Source organism: Megalops cyprinoides, chromosome 23, assembly GCF_013368585.1.
Source record: "Megalops cyprinoides isolate fMegCyp1 chromosome 23, fMegCyp1.pri, whole genome shotgun sequence".
NCBI classification, from domain to species: domain Eukaryota; kingdom Metazoa; phylum Chordata; class Actinopteri; order Elopiformes; family Megalopidae; genus Megalops; species Megalops cyprinoides.
The window spans coordinates 15,284,865-15,300,480 of record NC_050605.1 but is presented as its reverse complement, the minus strand read 5'-3'; the positions used below and the strand labels follow the sequence as shown (position 1 = coordinate 15,300,480).

Sequence of the window (15,616 nt, the reverse complement as noted above, 5' to 3'; positions counted from 1 at the left end):
GCCCATATCTTAAGTGGGTCAGATCCAATGCCTTACTGGACGGAGCAGAAGGTATGCAGTTAATAAGCCTGAGACCCGGCATTTATCATTCGATGCTTGATCTGTGTACAGATTTTTTTTTTTATAGATCAGTGAAGGTGTAAGAGGAAATAGATCAGTTGAGATGCTGTCAGTGTCTGCGGTCAGCCTTTGCTAGGTTTTTTTGTAGTGGCGCATTGGCCGAGTTGGCTAGGCAGGTTTGCGGGATGCCTCACTGCTCTGTCACCTCCTCACAGATGGGGAGGGCAACAGGACCAAATCTCCGGGGGCCTCTCTTGGGAGTTCATGAAACAAGGTCAAAATATTTTTATCCCCGCGGCCCCGACAGTGGACTGCCGAGAGGATCTCTCTATCTCTCTTCCTCTCTCTCCTCCTCTTTGCCTCCTTCAGTCTCTCCTTTCCTCGCTTCAGCTGAATTCAAAATGCTTTATTGGCATGGAATGCAATATAGTAGATATTGCCAAAGTGTAGAACTTTGGAATGGAACATAACCTAATAAAAAAAATGTACAAGATTTAGGCTTGTAGGAACAGACAACAAATAAGAAAAAAAGAAACACAGCAAGGTGCACAGGATGAAAATGTCACCCCTTTCCTCATCTTTTTTCTGTGACTCTTCCTTTCCAACTCCCTCCCTTTATTCCTCTTGCTCTCCCTCCCTTTCCCTCCTCTTTTCATCTGTCCCAATATGTCTGTATCTTTACCTTCCTTTCTCATATTTCTCCTCTCTTCCCTCCATTCTCTTTTCCTTCATCTTTCTATTTCTTTGTCTCTCTTCCACTCTCCCCCCTGTAGGACACCCCTTTTTCCTCCTCTTTCTGTTAAACGCTCCCTTTGAAACTTTCCCCTGTGAAATTGAGTTTGAATGGTGGTTATTTTTAAGTCACTCAAGGGGGCTGTTCTTTGCTGTGGAGACTTCATCTGAACAGTGGATTACTTGCCTATTATTTTTAAATTGCCTCCCTGTAACAATGTACAATGTCAGCTTTAATCAGGCTTTAGTTAGATCCGGCAGAGCACTGTGTTTTACATCTCATTCAGAGCTATAATGGAACGCAGGCTTTGCAAATCAGTTCTCGTGTCTTTTTAGAAGCCCGAGCGTCCATGTTACCAGTCTGACTGCTTGATCCCTGTTCCGGCAGGGTGGGGGTTGGGTTGGGTTGGGGGGGGGGTGTTGGGGGGTGGTGGCATTCTTCATATTTCACGAGTCTCGAAGACAACGTACAGGTTTGGGGCCAAGGGCCTCATTTGCCACAGAGACATGCTGTAATCAGCATCACCCATGTAGAATCCCAGTGTTTAAACATGTGCCTTTAATGGTCTTGTGCATTCTCAGCCATATGGCTCTTCCCAGTCAGGTGACAGGAAAGACCTTATTTGTCACGCCAGGTCCCAGCACTCTGGTGCAACATGACAGCTGCCCCCCGAAGACTGTTAACAGGCCTGCAACAAGACATGGAGCAGACAGAGAAATATGTTAGAGAGAGGAGCCTTTCTCTCTATCATACACACGCATGCACGCACGCACTCACTCACATACACCCACGCTCACAACGCGGAGGTATGTTCACCCATGATCTCACACACACACACACACACACACACACACACACACACACACACACACGCGCGCACATAGACACTTCACATGTGCACACAAGTTCACAGACAGACTCACACTTGTACATAATCCCATGAATGCACAGTGAACAAACACACACACATTTGCATCATTCAACACAAACATGCCTTTGGGAAGCAGGGACAGGCCTCTCAGAATACAGGGATCTCCCCTGACAAACGGGTCCCTGTGAGTACGGTATAAAACAAATGTCTCACCTGTTCCCTGTAGCCGTCACTGATTGCCTAATTTCTCCCTGTCTTCATGGTGTTCGATGGCTGTGCGTGGTTTGTCTCACTCTCGGTCCCGGTCCGGCAGAAGGGAGTCCTGGCAGCAGCTCAATGATAATGGCTGCGGCCCCACGCTGGCTGCGCCCAGGCTTTCAAACAAGGGCCTCAGGGCTCCTCCATGCCTCTCCTGTCCCCCTTCCTGCTCTGCCGTCTCTGGCCTATGAGTGGGTCAACACGTGGGAAACACACTGCTTTCACACCTGAGAGGGAATGGGCTGCTGTCCTGGGTTACAGAAGATGGATATCAGGGTGAGAGGTTACCTGTGATCTCTCGTGGCACTATATTAATATTATGACGGGGAGTGCCCATTGACTTGCAGTTGGAGGACCTTCAATTAATTTTAGGGTAGGGGTGTCTAATCTTTGGCGTTAGATTAATATCAGGGTGGAGGTGTCTGTACCCTTACGTGACATCCGATTAATATCAGGGCGGGGGTGTCCATTCTTTGACATTAGATTCATATAAGGGTGGAGGTGTCTGTGCTCCTACGTGACATTAGATTAATGTCAGGGTGGAGGTGTCTGTAAGCTCTGGCATTAGATTAATGTCAGGGTTGGGGTGTTACTCCCACTGTAGATGGCATTCTTGATTAAGATCAGCAAAGCCTCAGGCTAATTTTTCCGCCTAATTTTTGTTCCCTGGGAGCTTGCATTTTCTGAATTGAAAAGTTCAGAGGCACTCACAGGGATTTGGTTCACTCAGATTCACCCGTTATAAACATTTCTTATTTGTGGTAAAGAGACTCAGCTGCAATCAAGAGTTTGTGTGGCTTGTGTGGCAGCAGTAATAATCATAATAGTATCTCCCATGTATGTCCCATCCCACTGTGGAATGAGCAGACAATATTTTGCAGTCAGCGAGGTCAGAAGTGTCCAGCAAACACCTCTCCGGTCCTCTGAATCTCTGTGCACAGAATCCTTCCTTCTCCTCTGGGCAGAGAAATCTCTTTCACATGCCATTCACACCACAGGGGACATTGATCTCACAATGTACTGATGTAAACTTTATGCTGCATTATAAGCGGGATAAATTTTGTGAAGGGCAGTCCGTCTTTCGAAATGAGCCTGGCCAAATTGAATTTGATTTTCATCGGCCTGATGATGCCGTCATTCGATTTCAGGACTGTTGGGTGAGGGGGCAAACGGTCAGATTTTTTGGGTAGACTGGCATCTCTGCACAATGCATGAGGAGAATTCTGAGAATTGTGTTTACTGATGAAGGCTGTTGTAGAATGTCACTTTCTTTCCTCTTCGCTCGGTATGAGACAGGAGATGCAAGCATGTTTTATGCATTTAAATGTAGAAACCCTCCCCCCTTTTTTGATGGGAAGGTAGGTATGGAGTCTGCCAAGACAGTTTGGAGGGGAAAACCCCAAACCCAAACAGCATTGAGATGCAAAATAGTGAGAATATATGGAGGCCAGTTATACAGTACCTTTCCGGTTGCATTGCCTTAGAATATCGCTTGTGAAGTTTGTATGAGCTTCATTTTGATATCAGCGGACCTACGGCATTTTCACTATTGTTTCACTGACTTATACAGAATGGTTATTCTAAATAACATGGCTATTTTGTATGCTGAAGGTTTGTTAGTGGAGATATAAGTGTACTGTGACCACTGGCATGGATTCAGCTTTCATTAGCGCAGGTGAAATTTTCATCCTTCCTCCATGAAAAAAATGAACGGCTCTGTCTTTTGCTTTCTGTTTACTTCAGCTGTTTTATGGAAATGTAGGCTGTGACCAATGAATTTGCCACACATCTGACTGCTAAACTGATATTAAATCACAGTGTTAATGTGCTGTGTGACATGTTAGATTACACACACATTACCTGAACAGATGCAGGAATGTGACATTGAGGTACTGACTGTTTTCTACATTGTGGTGCTTGACTTGACATGGACGTAGGTGATTTTCTGTGTTTGTCTGAGTATCTCTGGGACCGCATCTGAGCTTGTGTGTGTGTGTGTGCTTGTGTGTGTGTGTGTGTGTGAGAGAGAGAGACTGTATTTCATATTTTGCTGTCTTTTTCACCGAAATCACCAATGTGTGTTATTTCCCCTGCAGGAGTCACAGAGTTCACAGTTACCTTCCTCTTTTTCTCGGTTTCTCCCCCCTTCTCTGTCTCTGTCCCTTTGTTTCAGTGTCTCCCCACCCCCAGCACTGTCTTTCTCACTCTCTCTGTTTCTCTGTCTTGCTCCTTTCTCTCTCTCTCTCTCTCTCTCTCTCTCTCTCTCTCTCTCTCTCTCTCTCTCTCTCCCTCCTTCCTCTCTCTCCCTCTCCATGTCCGTCCTGTCTCCGTTGTTCTCAGTCAGAGGAGCGGCGTTGGACTGTTTACAGCGGTGCACAGGCTTGAAGGCCCGGTCCTGCTGCTTCTTGCTGCCACCCGGGGCTCTGTCACAGGCCGTTTTTGTCAAGCCTCGCCCCCCCCCGCTCAGCGCCCCCCTTCCCAAGCCGAGCCTAAAGAGCCCGGCCACTCGGCTTATTCTGGTTCTGTCATCATCTGACTCCTGCACGTGCGTACACTGAACCTGCCTGCGTGCACACGTCAATCCCTGCCCCTCTTCTGCCCCCCCTCTGTTCGTCCTCCACTCAGCTTGATAAAGGAGATGCCGTAGGAAAGGGGACCCCTTTCGCCACCTTCGAAAGACTCAGACAACATGCTGTTGTTGCAGATGAATCGGATAAAATAAAGAAGAAGGAGAGGCAGAAGACGAAGGGAAAAAAGCGTGAAGCGATATCCTTCGCATTGATTTGCCGTTGCTGGCTGTGCGCCACCCCGCGCGGTTCCTCACATCCCAGCGCTCTTTGTGTCTCACTGACTGATGCAGGGCTGAGCAGGTCTTTTGTGCCAGTGCGCTCACGGCCAGAAAGGAATCAAAAGGAGGTCCGTGCAGGCCGAACGCGCACCGGAAGCCAAGGTCAACTCTGCCCGCTGCGGGCTGAACCGTGCCGCCACACCGGCCCTGATTCTATTTACCTGTCCTCCGCTTCTGATAAATTAAGGATAAAGCACGTTCTGATTAGACTGAATGGAGCCCACAGACTTTTGAACCCACAGAACACAAGGGATTGACACGGAGGGCGCCAGTGAAGGTCTTAATATGCACATTGTATCATTACTGTGGAGCAAAGGCTGTAATTCTAAGCAGGTAGTTGACTGTGGGAAAGATAGCGTAGCATCAGTCTGTGCTGATCTCACTCTGCCCCTATCTGTTGCTTTAAACGCATCATTTATTCAAGCATTTGTATAGTAGGTGGATTGAGCTCTTTCATAAAAACGGGGGACTTAAAATGGTCAGTGTCTTGCTTGTAAAATGCGTAAATGCCAGCGAAAACCCAAAGAGCTGAGTTCATGTAAATTAAATACTCCTGTGGGAACATTTGTGTTCTGTAACAACTCACCTGTGATCAGACTTTGCAGACTATTTTCAGAACGGCTATGGCGTTTTGCTTTCCTGATGGTTTTACTCAAGTTCTGTAATTACCAAGTTAAATAATCACCAGATTGAGTCACAGCAGAACCATGGTCATTAACACTGGGCTCCATCAAGGTGCAAGTCCAACAGTGGATCCTTTTCTCTAACAGAGCCAGAAAAGAGTCTCTCCTCAAATGTTTCTGAATTCCATTGGCCATAATGCACAACCAAAATACATTTAGTTAACAAACACTTAAATGCGCTTGCTATGTACTTACCTCTCCAATCACATCCAGCTGAGCGGTAATAATGGCCCAGCGACGTTTGGGTTCCGTGAGGCTGGATAAATCGGCCTCTTGTGATTTTTTTTTTTTTGGCAAATGCATATGATTAAAACGTCAGGCGGCGGTTGACAAAGCGAGCGGGCTTGCGGGGGTGAGGCCGTGATCGATGGCTCTACTATCTGCTCCTGATCAGGCCCAGATTCATTGTTCCTCCCCGGCCGCTGTCATATTTCACAGCTTTTAAATGGAGCTGAGAGGCCCACGGATGGAAATGAGTGTGTTCACTATTAAAATTAATGCAGTGAGGAGGCAGGTAGAGAAATGAGGGAGGGGGCGCAGTCACCTTCAGTGCAGAGGAGACGGTGTATCTGCAGGGTGGGGGGGGGGGGGGTGTCCAACAGTCACTTGTCTCTTCTCACTCTTGTCAAAGCTGTACTGTTTGGGGTCCTCTATGCACTGCTGCATGTGTAGCTAATTTCTGAAAGGATGTCTCTTCTCTTAATTTGCACTCTGGCGTTCTGCCTTATTTCTTGAGTAAAAGGCTGAACATGTCACAGCTCATGGTGGGTCAGCAGCACATGGGTGTTCACGTGTGTTTCAGAAGAAACACACGTGTTTGCTGTGGTTGGTGCTGTGTGCTTTCTGGGGTATTTGCTGTGTTTCTGGGACACTACCTGTTACAGATCTGTTGGTTCAACCATCAGTCTGCAGTAGCTGACTCTTATTTGCCCTCAGTACTAAATTTTACTCCACTGAGTTCCACTGGAGGGGCACAGGTCCTTTCTACTGAGAAGTTTAGTTCTACTACACCAAACAAAGGAAACGACTTGTGGCTTTTGCAGTTCCTTCATCATGACTTCTCACCTTTGCAGGTTTACTGTTCTTAGAGGTGATTTCTGAGCTGTTGAAGTCTGTAGTTCCGCTGTCCTGAGAAGTATGCTGCTGACTTTTGCCCTGCGTATTTCCACTGGTTCAGTGTACAGTGTACTGAAGGCAGAAATCCTCCTTACTTTTTTTTTTTTTTTTTTTTAACTTCTCCATCCCTCAGAGCTCTTGAAACCTTTATTCCTCCAAGTGCCTCCTCTTTAATGTTCATTCAGTCCTCTCCACTTAGAAACACAAGGCTGGAACAGTAACACGCTGCTCAGTACAAATTGTAATTAGTGGCTTTGCAGTCAGTAATAGCCTGCAAGCAGCTTTTGATGTTAAACCGTGTCGTTTGTGAATACAGGGCTTCCATATGAGCAGAGGTGGGCATTTTGTGAGCATTTTTTTTTCCCATTTTCTTTTTCTTTATGTCGGAATGCACTCAGGTTCATCCGCATGCAAATTGCTCAATGGTGAATGTATTAGCGTTAATCAAGGCATTGCGTGGCTTTAACATGCAATTATGTAAATGTCGCTATTCAATTTTTGAAGCAGGCACATTTAAATTTCACACGGAGCGCGGAGGACACGCTTCCCGGCAGAGCGGAATATGGAATATGACTATGAATGTGAATCCACGTAGACCGAAACAGGGAATGAAGCCGGCGCAGGATATTACGAGCAGGTCTGCGGAGTCACAGAGGGACGGAGATGCTCAGTTTTATATGAGATGGCGTTCGCCGGTAAGCTAAACACAGCCCGCCTGTGTTTACAAGCGGCGGTGTTTTTGAGTGTGTGTTCAGCCTTGCAAGTTTATTTTTGTATTTCACACTGTCTGCACAATTTCATCTCCACGCGGGGCGGAAGATTTCTTTCCCCCCGTCTAGAGAACAGCATGAAGGACGTCTCTGAACCCTTTTTTTTTTTTTTCTTCTTTTTTTTTTATACAAAGTTCATTTGCTGCGAACCTGTTAATGATTTCTTAACACATAAATCTGGAAATGATTTTGATGTGCGCCTGCTAAATCGTGATGGCCTCCCCAGGGAATTTGTCATTACAATGTGCGCTTCCTGGAAAAGATCTCTCTGTTTTTTTTATTTATTTTTTCTTTACAGTGTTGCTGCCGGTCCAATTAACAGTTTTGTGTTGCACTTGTAAAAGCCTTTGTGTGGGCTCTAATTAAAGAGTGGGAAGTTGTGCTGTGAGCGCTTTTGTTTATTTCGTGGCCTGCTCGTTTCCAGGGAATAGTGATTATGATGTGAGCCCACTTGTAATCTAAACACTGCCTGCATGCGAAAGGTCACATTGAACCGGGTTTGGAGCAGCACTGGCGTTTCGCTCCTAATTGGTACCGTTTCCACTCTGCTCTCTCCGATGAAGTCCTTGTTCTGGGTGCATCTCGGTGTTGCATGTGCGCGTGTCACGCGATGAGGGACGTCTCTTCCCCCTAATTAGTTGTTTCTTTGGCTCCTTCAGTTTTACCTCGTTATTGACAACAATAGGAGCCAGGGTAAATTGCTAGCTGTTTAGCATCCTAACTGATGATATAGTTGGACATTAGTGTGGCATTGTGGCTTGGGAACTGGGTTCATGACCGGGAGGTCTAAGGTTTGCGTCCTTGAGCCAGACACGATGGCAAGTCATGCGTTTTGCTGAAGGGCACCGCGGTTCACCAGGGACTCAAACCGACAGCAGGTACAATCCTAGTTCCTTCACAGTGCCAGCGTTGTAGTGGAGACGACAGCAGCGTGTGTGCAGTTTCAGCTCTATCAAAATTGTCCTTTAAAGAAATGAACTCAGATATACACACATACTCTCTGAAGTCTCTTCACAAGAGCAAATGAATCATGTCTGAATCCACTTTCTTAAATGCATTTGGCTTACTGGGTAAGATAAGGAGAGGCTGCCAGTTTGAAAGGAGAGGATCTCAAAATTGCCACCAAGTCATATACTCTTTTGCTGGGTTTGGTTGTTTTACATATTGAGCAGTCTTTTTCAGCAGCACTGCTGTTAGAATACTTCATTTAAATAAAGCTGTTCCTTTCCAGAACGTCAGCAGATAAGAGCAGTTATTTTATACATGAGCCGGCCTTTTAAAAGCATGTCATTTGGTAGCAATTTGGTTTACAGGTGATGTCTCATCCACCCTTTCATGTATCCAAAGGCTTTCTGAACTTGCGGAATAAGCATTAGTTCATCATGAAATACAAAGTAAAATGCCGATTCACAGAAACTAAGGAGGAGCTGCCCACACGCAGCTTCAGGTGTCAGCTGGAAGAGAGACGGCCAGCGTGCTGTTGGGGTGTTCGGGAATGTTGGGATGCTGCCTTCCAAACGACTTTCAGATAGCAGAGAGGACGCAGCGCCTCATTTCCGCACACATCTCTGTTTACGTTTCATCTCTGAAATGCAAAGCGCCCTGGCAAAGCAATCCCACAATTACTTCCATCTCAATGCATGGGTGATTTGTGGATGACTTGTTCTCCATCTCCCTCTATTGAGTTATCTGGGAAATGCTTTCCTCGTTTGGCAGAGGGGAATTACTTTGTCAGTTCCCCCCCCCCCCCCCCCCCCCCCCTCCCAGGATGAAGACTCACGATGTATATCAAGCAGTTTCATGCATTCCGGAACTATCTGAGTGGCCTGGAATGCCTTATCGTGTACGCTGGATGTTCATACCACATTTTTACTTTGTTGTTTCCATTGCATTTATGAAAGAAGCACTGTGGGTGCCCTCAAACAAAACGCAACAAGCGGCACTCTTAAATGTTCGAATTTCTGCTCAGCGCAGTTTGTTTAACGCTTTTAATCATCTCTGTGATTCCCACTGCCCCCCCCCGTCGCACGCGGCCTCGCTCGGCTGCCTTTCTCCCTCCCACTCTGGAGTCCTGCGCAAAGATCTGTCCTACTGTGAGGTGTTTACCGTGGCTATACAGAACACATCTGAGCTGAGTTTAGAACTGCGCATATAAAAGAATAATCATTTGCCTCTGCTGTTGTGTTGACACTTATTTCATGCTGTGTTGGCATAAATCATTAATTTGAGAAAAAAATATTCTTTATGCTTTTCAATGTTTGCCTATGATAAATGTATATTTTAGAATTCCAAATATGTTTATTCAGCCTGTGTGTAATGTGCAGGGAAAGGGTTGTTTTTTTCTCTTCCAGGAATGAACGATGCTTTAACAAATGCAAGTCTTCATTGATCAAAGGTGGGCAAGACAATGAATGGTAGATTAAATGTGGGTACGCGGTTCAGAGTGATCTATAGGATAACGTTTTGCTAATGTGGGATACTTCGGGCCCTGGTGTTAGTTTAAAATGTGTGATTTCGGGTGCAGGCTCCTGCCTGAAAGGCCCGTGATTGAAGTATTGTGGATAAGATGTGAGTGTTATTGTGCACTGCCTCACTGAGGACAAATGCCATCTGCGTGAGGAAGAGGGAAGAAGTGCTGATCTAGCAGTGCCGGAGTACGCTGTCACACACAGGCACAAACAACACGCGCGCACGCACACACGCACTCACACACACGCACACACACGCACACACGCACACACACACTCACACACACACACACACACACACACACACACACACACACATACACACACTCACACACACACAACCACACACACACACGCACACTCACACACACACACGCACACTCACACACTCACACTCACGCACACACTCACACTCACACACACACACACACACACACACTCACACACACACTCACACACACGCTCACACACTCACACACACACACGCACGCACACACTCACACACGCACACACACCCACAGCGCACCCACCACGCGCCAGAAACATACAGAACACACACAGCATGATTTACACAGAGTGCAAACATCAGAATTATACAAAGCACACACACGCACACAAAGCACACACAGAACGCATGCTCCAAAAACATACAGAACGCATATAACAGAATCACACAGAGCATACGCACGCACCAGACACACAGAATTTACACACCAGAATCACACGGAACACACATTATAATGCACACATCAGAATCATACAGAAGACGCACACACGTTATGCACTCATCCGAATTCCACAAAACGGGCACACGCCCCAGACACACAGAACACACGCCCGGCGAGCGCAGAGATCACACGCAGTTCCTCGCAGGGCTCACAGGGGAAAAAGCATTTCTTCATTCCTTATTCATGTCTCTCGTGGAGGAGTTGAATAAAGTGTCATCCCCGCCGTTGTCTGTCTGCTGTGCAGAGTGTATTCTGCAGATGCACCTGGTGTTTGGAGTCTGATCTAATGGATCTGCGCGGTGTGATCGCTCTCGAGCGCACAGGCTTACACGTTATTGAATTTGCGGAGGGCAGGGGAGATGGAGGCCCGCATGCTTGCAGCAGATGGGGGAATGTTTCTCGTGTCTGTTCGCTCAGCTTAATTGCTCGGAAGAGAGCTGGATTTGAAGTGGACACAGCCCTTGTACCTGTGTGGTGGAAATCTGTTCTCAATAACTGTGGCCATATAGTCTTGTGCTCATATATTTTCCATTTCATTGATACGGTTCTTTTTATGATTTCCAATACACAATCTAGGAGTATTCACTCTGAGGTTGAAATGTACCTTCAGAAATAATCTAAATGTACTCAGGTCTCAGCCGTATCTGCAGTGGGCCACAGTCCAGCAGAGTGCCCTGTTCTATTTAAACTTCCAGGAAAGAAGTTAAATTGGTTGAATCAAGACAGTGATGTGTTCGACCAGGTGGCTGAGTGCATGCATGGAATAAATGCCTGCAGCTTCTGTGGTCTTCCAGGATCAGGGTGGAGAAGCACTTCAGATGCAAGGGATTGCGTGGGTCGGAAGGACCGGCAGTGGTTGTCTCTCGGTGAGCAGAAGCTCTGATTGGTGGATCCATATCTCTCATGTGTCATGTGGAGAAGCACTTCAGATGCAAGGGATTGCGTGGGTCGGAAGGACCGGCAGTGGTTGTCTCTTGGTGAGCAGAAGCTCTGATTGGTGGATCCATATCTCTCATGTGTCATGCTGATCTATTGATAATGATTGCACAGGCTCAATGCATTTCACAGTGGCTATGTACTGTACATTACAAGCACTTTATATCAAACAGATTGTATATATTGCAGGTTTAGTATGTTTTTATTTCTTTTAGAAGTGTGTGATCCTGCTGCTGCCTAATTTCCTCACAGGGTGTTTTTTACCTCTTTCGTTTCTAAGAACCACAATCTCATGCTGACGAGTTAGTACTCTTTAACTGATCCACACAGCTCACTGTCTACCTTAACTGGCAGTGGCAAACATGAGATACATCCCAACCGAAAGCAGAAGCGTTAGCTAGTTATTTAAATATGCTTACTATGTTGAGATGGCCAAATATTAAAGTAACACACACGCACATCACTTTCTCACAAGAGGATATTTTCACAGAAGTAAATAATATAAATATTTTAACAGCGTGTTGGAAATTCTGAAAAAAAAGCTCTTGCAGACTTTTAAATAAACATTTTAAGTAAATTCATAAGAGCTTCAGTAATATTTGTCACAGAAGGCATATCATTTTTGTGGCCTGTGGTCTACTGATGGTCTGTAATGATGGTCTCCATTGAGCTCATCACAGCTGATATAAAGCTCATGGTCTGAAGGGATGATCAAATGGTTAATTTGTCGCAGAATTCTCTGGAAGATTACACATATTGTTTAAAAAGGCAAGTGGAACAAAGTGCAGACCTCACAGTCACCACTGCCCTAGAAATAGGGTGTTATGGGATGGAAGGGGAGTGGGCGGGAGTGGGGAATGTAATTATGGGATGGTTGAGGAGAGCAGGAGTCACGGAGAAGCGCGTGGCTCAGCAGAATCTCCAGCGCCGCTCACTTGTCTTCCTGCGACCTCCGACCCTTCCTGTCCACCCCCTCCCCCTTGCCCTTCACCCAAAATCTATGCTCCATCGGTGTGTGTGTGTGTGTGTGTTTACTCCGGGTTGTAGTGCCTATTCAGATCTGCTACAGCGCTAAATATTTTACAAGGCTTTCTTTAGTGACTCGGAATCCCCCCTAAATTTCTCTAGTAATCAGGATTGGAGAACAACTTGAGCCAAGTGTGCTTGCATCGGCAGATAGAGGGAGAAAGCCGCATCCGAGTGGCTACCATTTTGGAAGGCGCCCTCTCGCCCGCATGTTAATCGTTTCCGGAGATCTCCTGTAGCCAAATGTAGCCGGAAAGGTGCGTGCGGAGATCCAGCTCCGTTTTTAATTGGGCAGATACCCTTTGCTGCACGCGGTAGCGCCTCTGCTTTCCCTCAGATGAAAGGTCAGAGCGTGTCCGAGCTGCGCCCATGTGAGGGTGCGCGCCGGGGTTCGACAGGGTGGGGCCGCTCTGTTCCGGGTGTGATCTGAGAGCGGCCCGCTCGCCCCTTATAAATGAATAACCACCCATCAGAGGCCCGCTTCGCTTTGTACTCAGTCGTGCCAAATGCCACCTGCCACGTAGCTGAAGCGGGGAACTCAAATTAAACTCTCACACTAGGAGGGGGCAGGCCCACGTTACACAGTACACACCGTACTGTTTGAACAGAGTATTTGAACAAATTACACTTTCATCATTGCATAATTCCGTCTTACTGTATGTCGCTCAGGTAAACTGAGAAATGTCTAATGTCCACACAACTTTCCTGTGTGTTTCGGTCAGGGTAGTCATTTTGAAGTTCCTATATAGACCTGGTCTAGAGAATATTTACTTTAATTACCCACAGGCCAGAGTGTTGTTCAAATGTTTGCCCAGGTAGGCCTACTCTTAAATCGACCTGGTGACAAGTGGCTTGGATAGTCTCCCCTCTTAAGAACGAGGCCTTCAAAATGTAAGCGGGTGCCTTTGAGTAAACTTCCAAAGAGAAAATAGCGACCGGCGTGTTCGTTGTAGGGATCACATTTAAATTTGATGTATTCGGTGTTAATGGGTTTTGGTTGTTTATGCCATGCTTTTCTATGTGATAATTACACTGCTGGGAAGAGTGTGAGAGCTGGCAGGACTGGCACTGTGTATTTCACCTGTGAATGCGTAGTCTGCGACAGGTATAACGCTGTGTCTTAATGTGAGACAGATGTGTGTGCAGTTTTTGTTGCGTGACAAATGAAGAGTGTGTTTGTGTGTGTGTGTGTGTGTGCGTTTAATGGAGTATGTTTGTGTGATGTGGTTTGAAACAAATGGGTGTTCTGTTTAGTAAGACAGATGGGGTGAGATTTATTGTGAGATGGATTTGAATGTATCTGTCATGTAACAGATATGAGGGCATCTGTATTCAGTGATATAAGCTGTCAAGCAATATATACCACATCCATGTTATTTCACCCAGGCACTGTGCATTATTATACATTCATGAGTTGTTATCGCATCCACGTTTGTGAATATTTTTTTTCATGTATTTTGTGATGGACACACAATTCCTGTATGGGAGCTATGTGACTAATATCTTATATGGCGGTTGTTTAATCTTTTTAAGTCATGAGAGCTGTGTAATAGCTGTGTGATCATTTCTGTGCTGTATGATGGATATGAGATTATCTGTGCCTAGTATGCTGTGTGTTTATCTCTATATTGTATGAAAGATGAGTGATTATGCATTTATTGTATGATAGATGTGTGATCGTGTCTGTATTGTATGACTGATAATCTCTGTACTGTTTGATGGATGTGTGATTGCTGTTTTGTGGGACTCCTCGGTGTGGTAGAGGGGTGACGGATGTGCCTCTGGCTTGCCCCCCCCAGAGTCGGTGCACCGTCACATGCAGCAGTACGAGGTGGAGTACCTGCAGTTCGCCTTCCGCTGGATGAACAACCTGCTGATGAGAGAGCTGCCTCTGCGCTGTACCATCCGACTGTGGGACACTTATCAGGTACCGTAGGCACACACACGCATGAACATACTCACACCCACACACATACACACACACACACGCACAAACGCACACGCACGCACAAACACACTTCACTTTCCTACTTCTCGAGTTTCGCAAAGTTAAGGACAAATTGCACTGTGGTTGGATTGAATCCGGGACTTATTCTCCAAGGGTTCATTTCAACCCGGCCCTTTGTTCCAGGATGAAGGAAGCACAGTGATCCGATCCCGTTTGTCATTCAGACCATATCACTGTCTTCTCCAGTCAGGTGAGAACAGGAGGGATTGATGGTCCAGGTCTGGAGAAACAGCTCTGCAATAGGATTATTCACAGTGCGGGATAGCTCACAGCGATGCTGTTCTCTCTGGGCTCCGTCATACTCCCTTCTTATTGCTCTTTTATGATCCTGCCGGCTGAAGCAAAGAAACAAATGGTGCAAAAATAGGAGGTGGTAATAATCAAACTTTTTCATGTGTATGTTTTTGTCATTAACCGTCTGCTTTCGTTTACTTGACTAAGCATTTGGAATGGAATGATGGATTTTAATGCCTGCTGGGGGTGCTTTGAGTGACAGTAGCTCCATTTTTTTTGCGTAAATATAGGTTTGTTGTGTTCCTCATGGCAGAAACCTGTTTATGGTGTTCTCCATAGAGCAAATGCTCTGTTCCTGAAAAACTGAACCATGTGGCGACCACAGAAACGTTAAGATGCACTAGACGGGATTGTAAAGCAGGTATGGGATGTAATACATTATGTTAGATTTAATTATGTGGACAGGCAACAGGAAACGTGCAACACAGGATTTGGATCTCAGAAATACAGGATAAAGTAGTTCACATTGTGTACCGATCAGACAGACTGAGGCCATTTTGCATCACACCATTTTGTCACCTTTATTAATGCCGGTATGGATACCTCAGGGCCCTGGTGCCTGAGCTTAATGCCAGAGCTTTTGTCTGTCTGCGGGGGGGGGGGGGCAGACGGGGGTGGCCGGGGTGCTCTCGTCTTCAGTGACTTACGTGACCCACGTATGTGTGCATAATTACACCTCAATCGCTCTGCCTGAATGGTGCTCGTTTCATGCCTCATGTAATCCATTAAACCTACCTCAGGTTACAATCAATGGAAACAAAAACTGTGTCCAAGTCTGTTCTGAAACATTTCTGTGCTTGCTAGCTGTAATTTAGAA

At 46.1% G+C, this 15,616-nt stretch overlaps 1 protein-coding gene across 3 annotated transcripts in view; it reads left to right on the top strand.

Annotated features, from left to right (window-relative positions):
• The window catches only part of LOC118770366 (TBC1 domain family member 22A-like), a 125,135-nt gene that overhangs the window by 71,772 nt on the left and 37,747 nt on the right, over positions 1-15,616 (top strand). For all 3 annotated transcript variants that reach the window (XM_036517988.1, XM_036517989.1, XM_036517987.1), the window contains one exon: positions 14,297-14,424. In XM_036517988.1, coding sequence (XP_036373881.1) covers positions 14,297-14,424 — 128 coding nt within the window. The remainder of the gene's footprint in view (positions 1-14,296; positions 14,425-15,616) is intronic.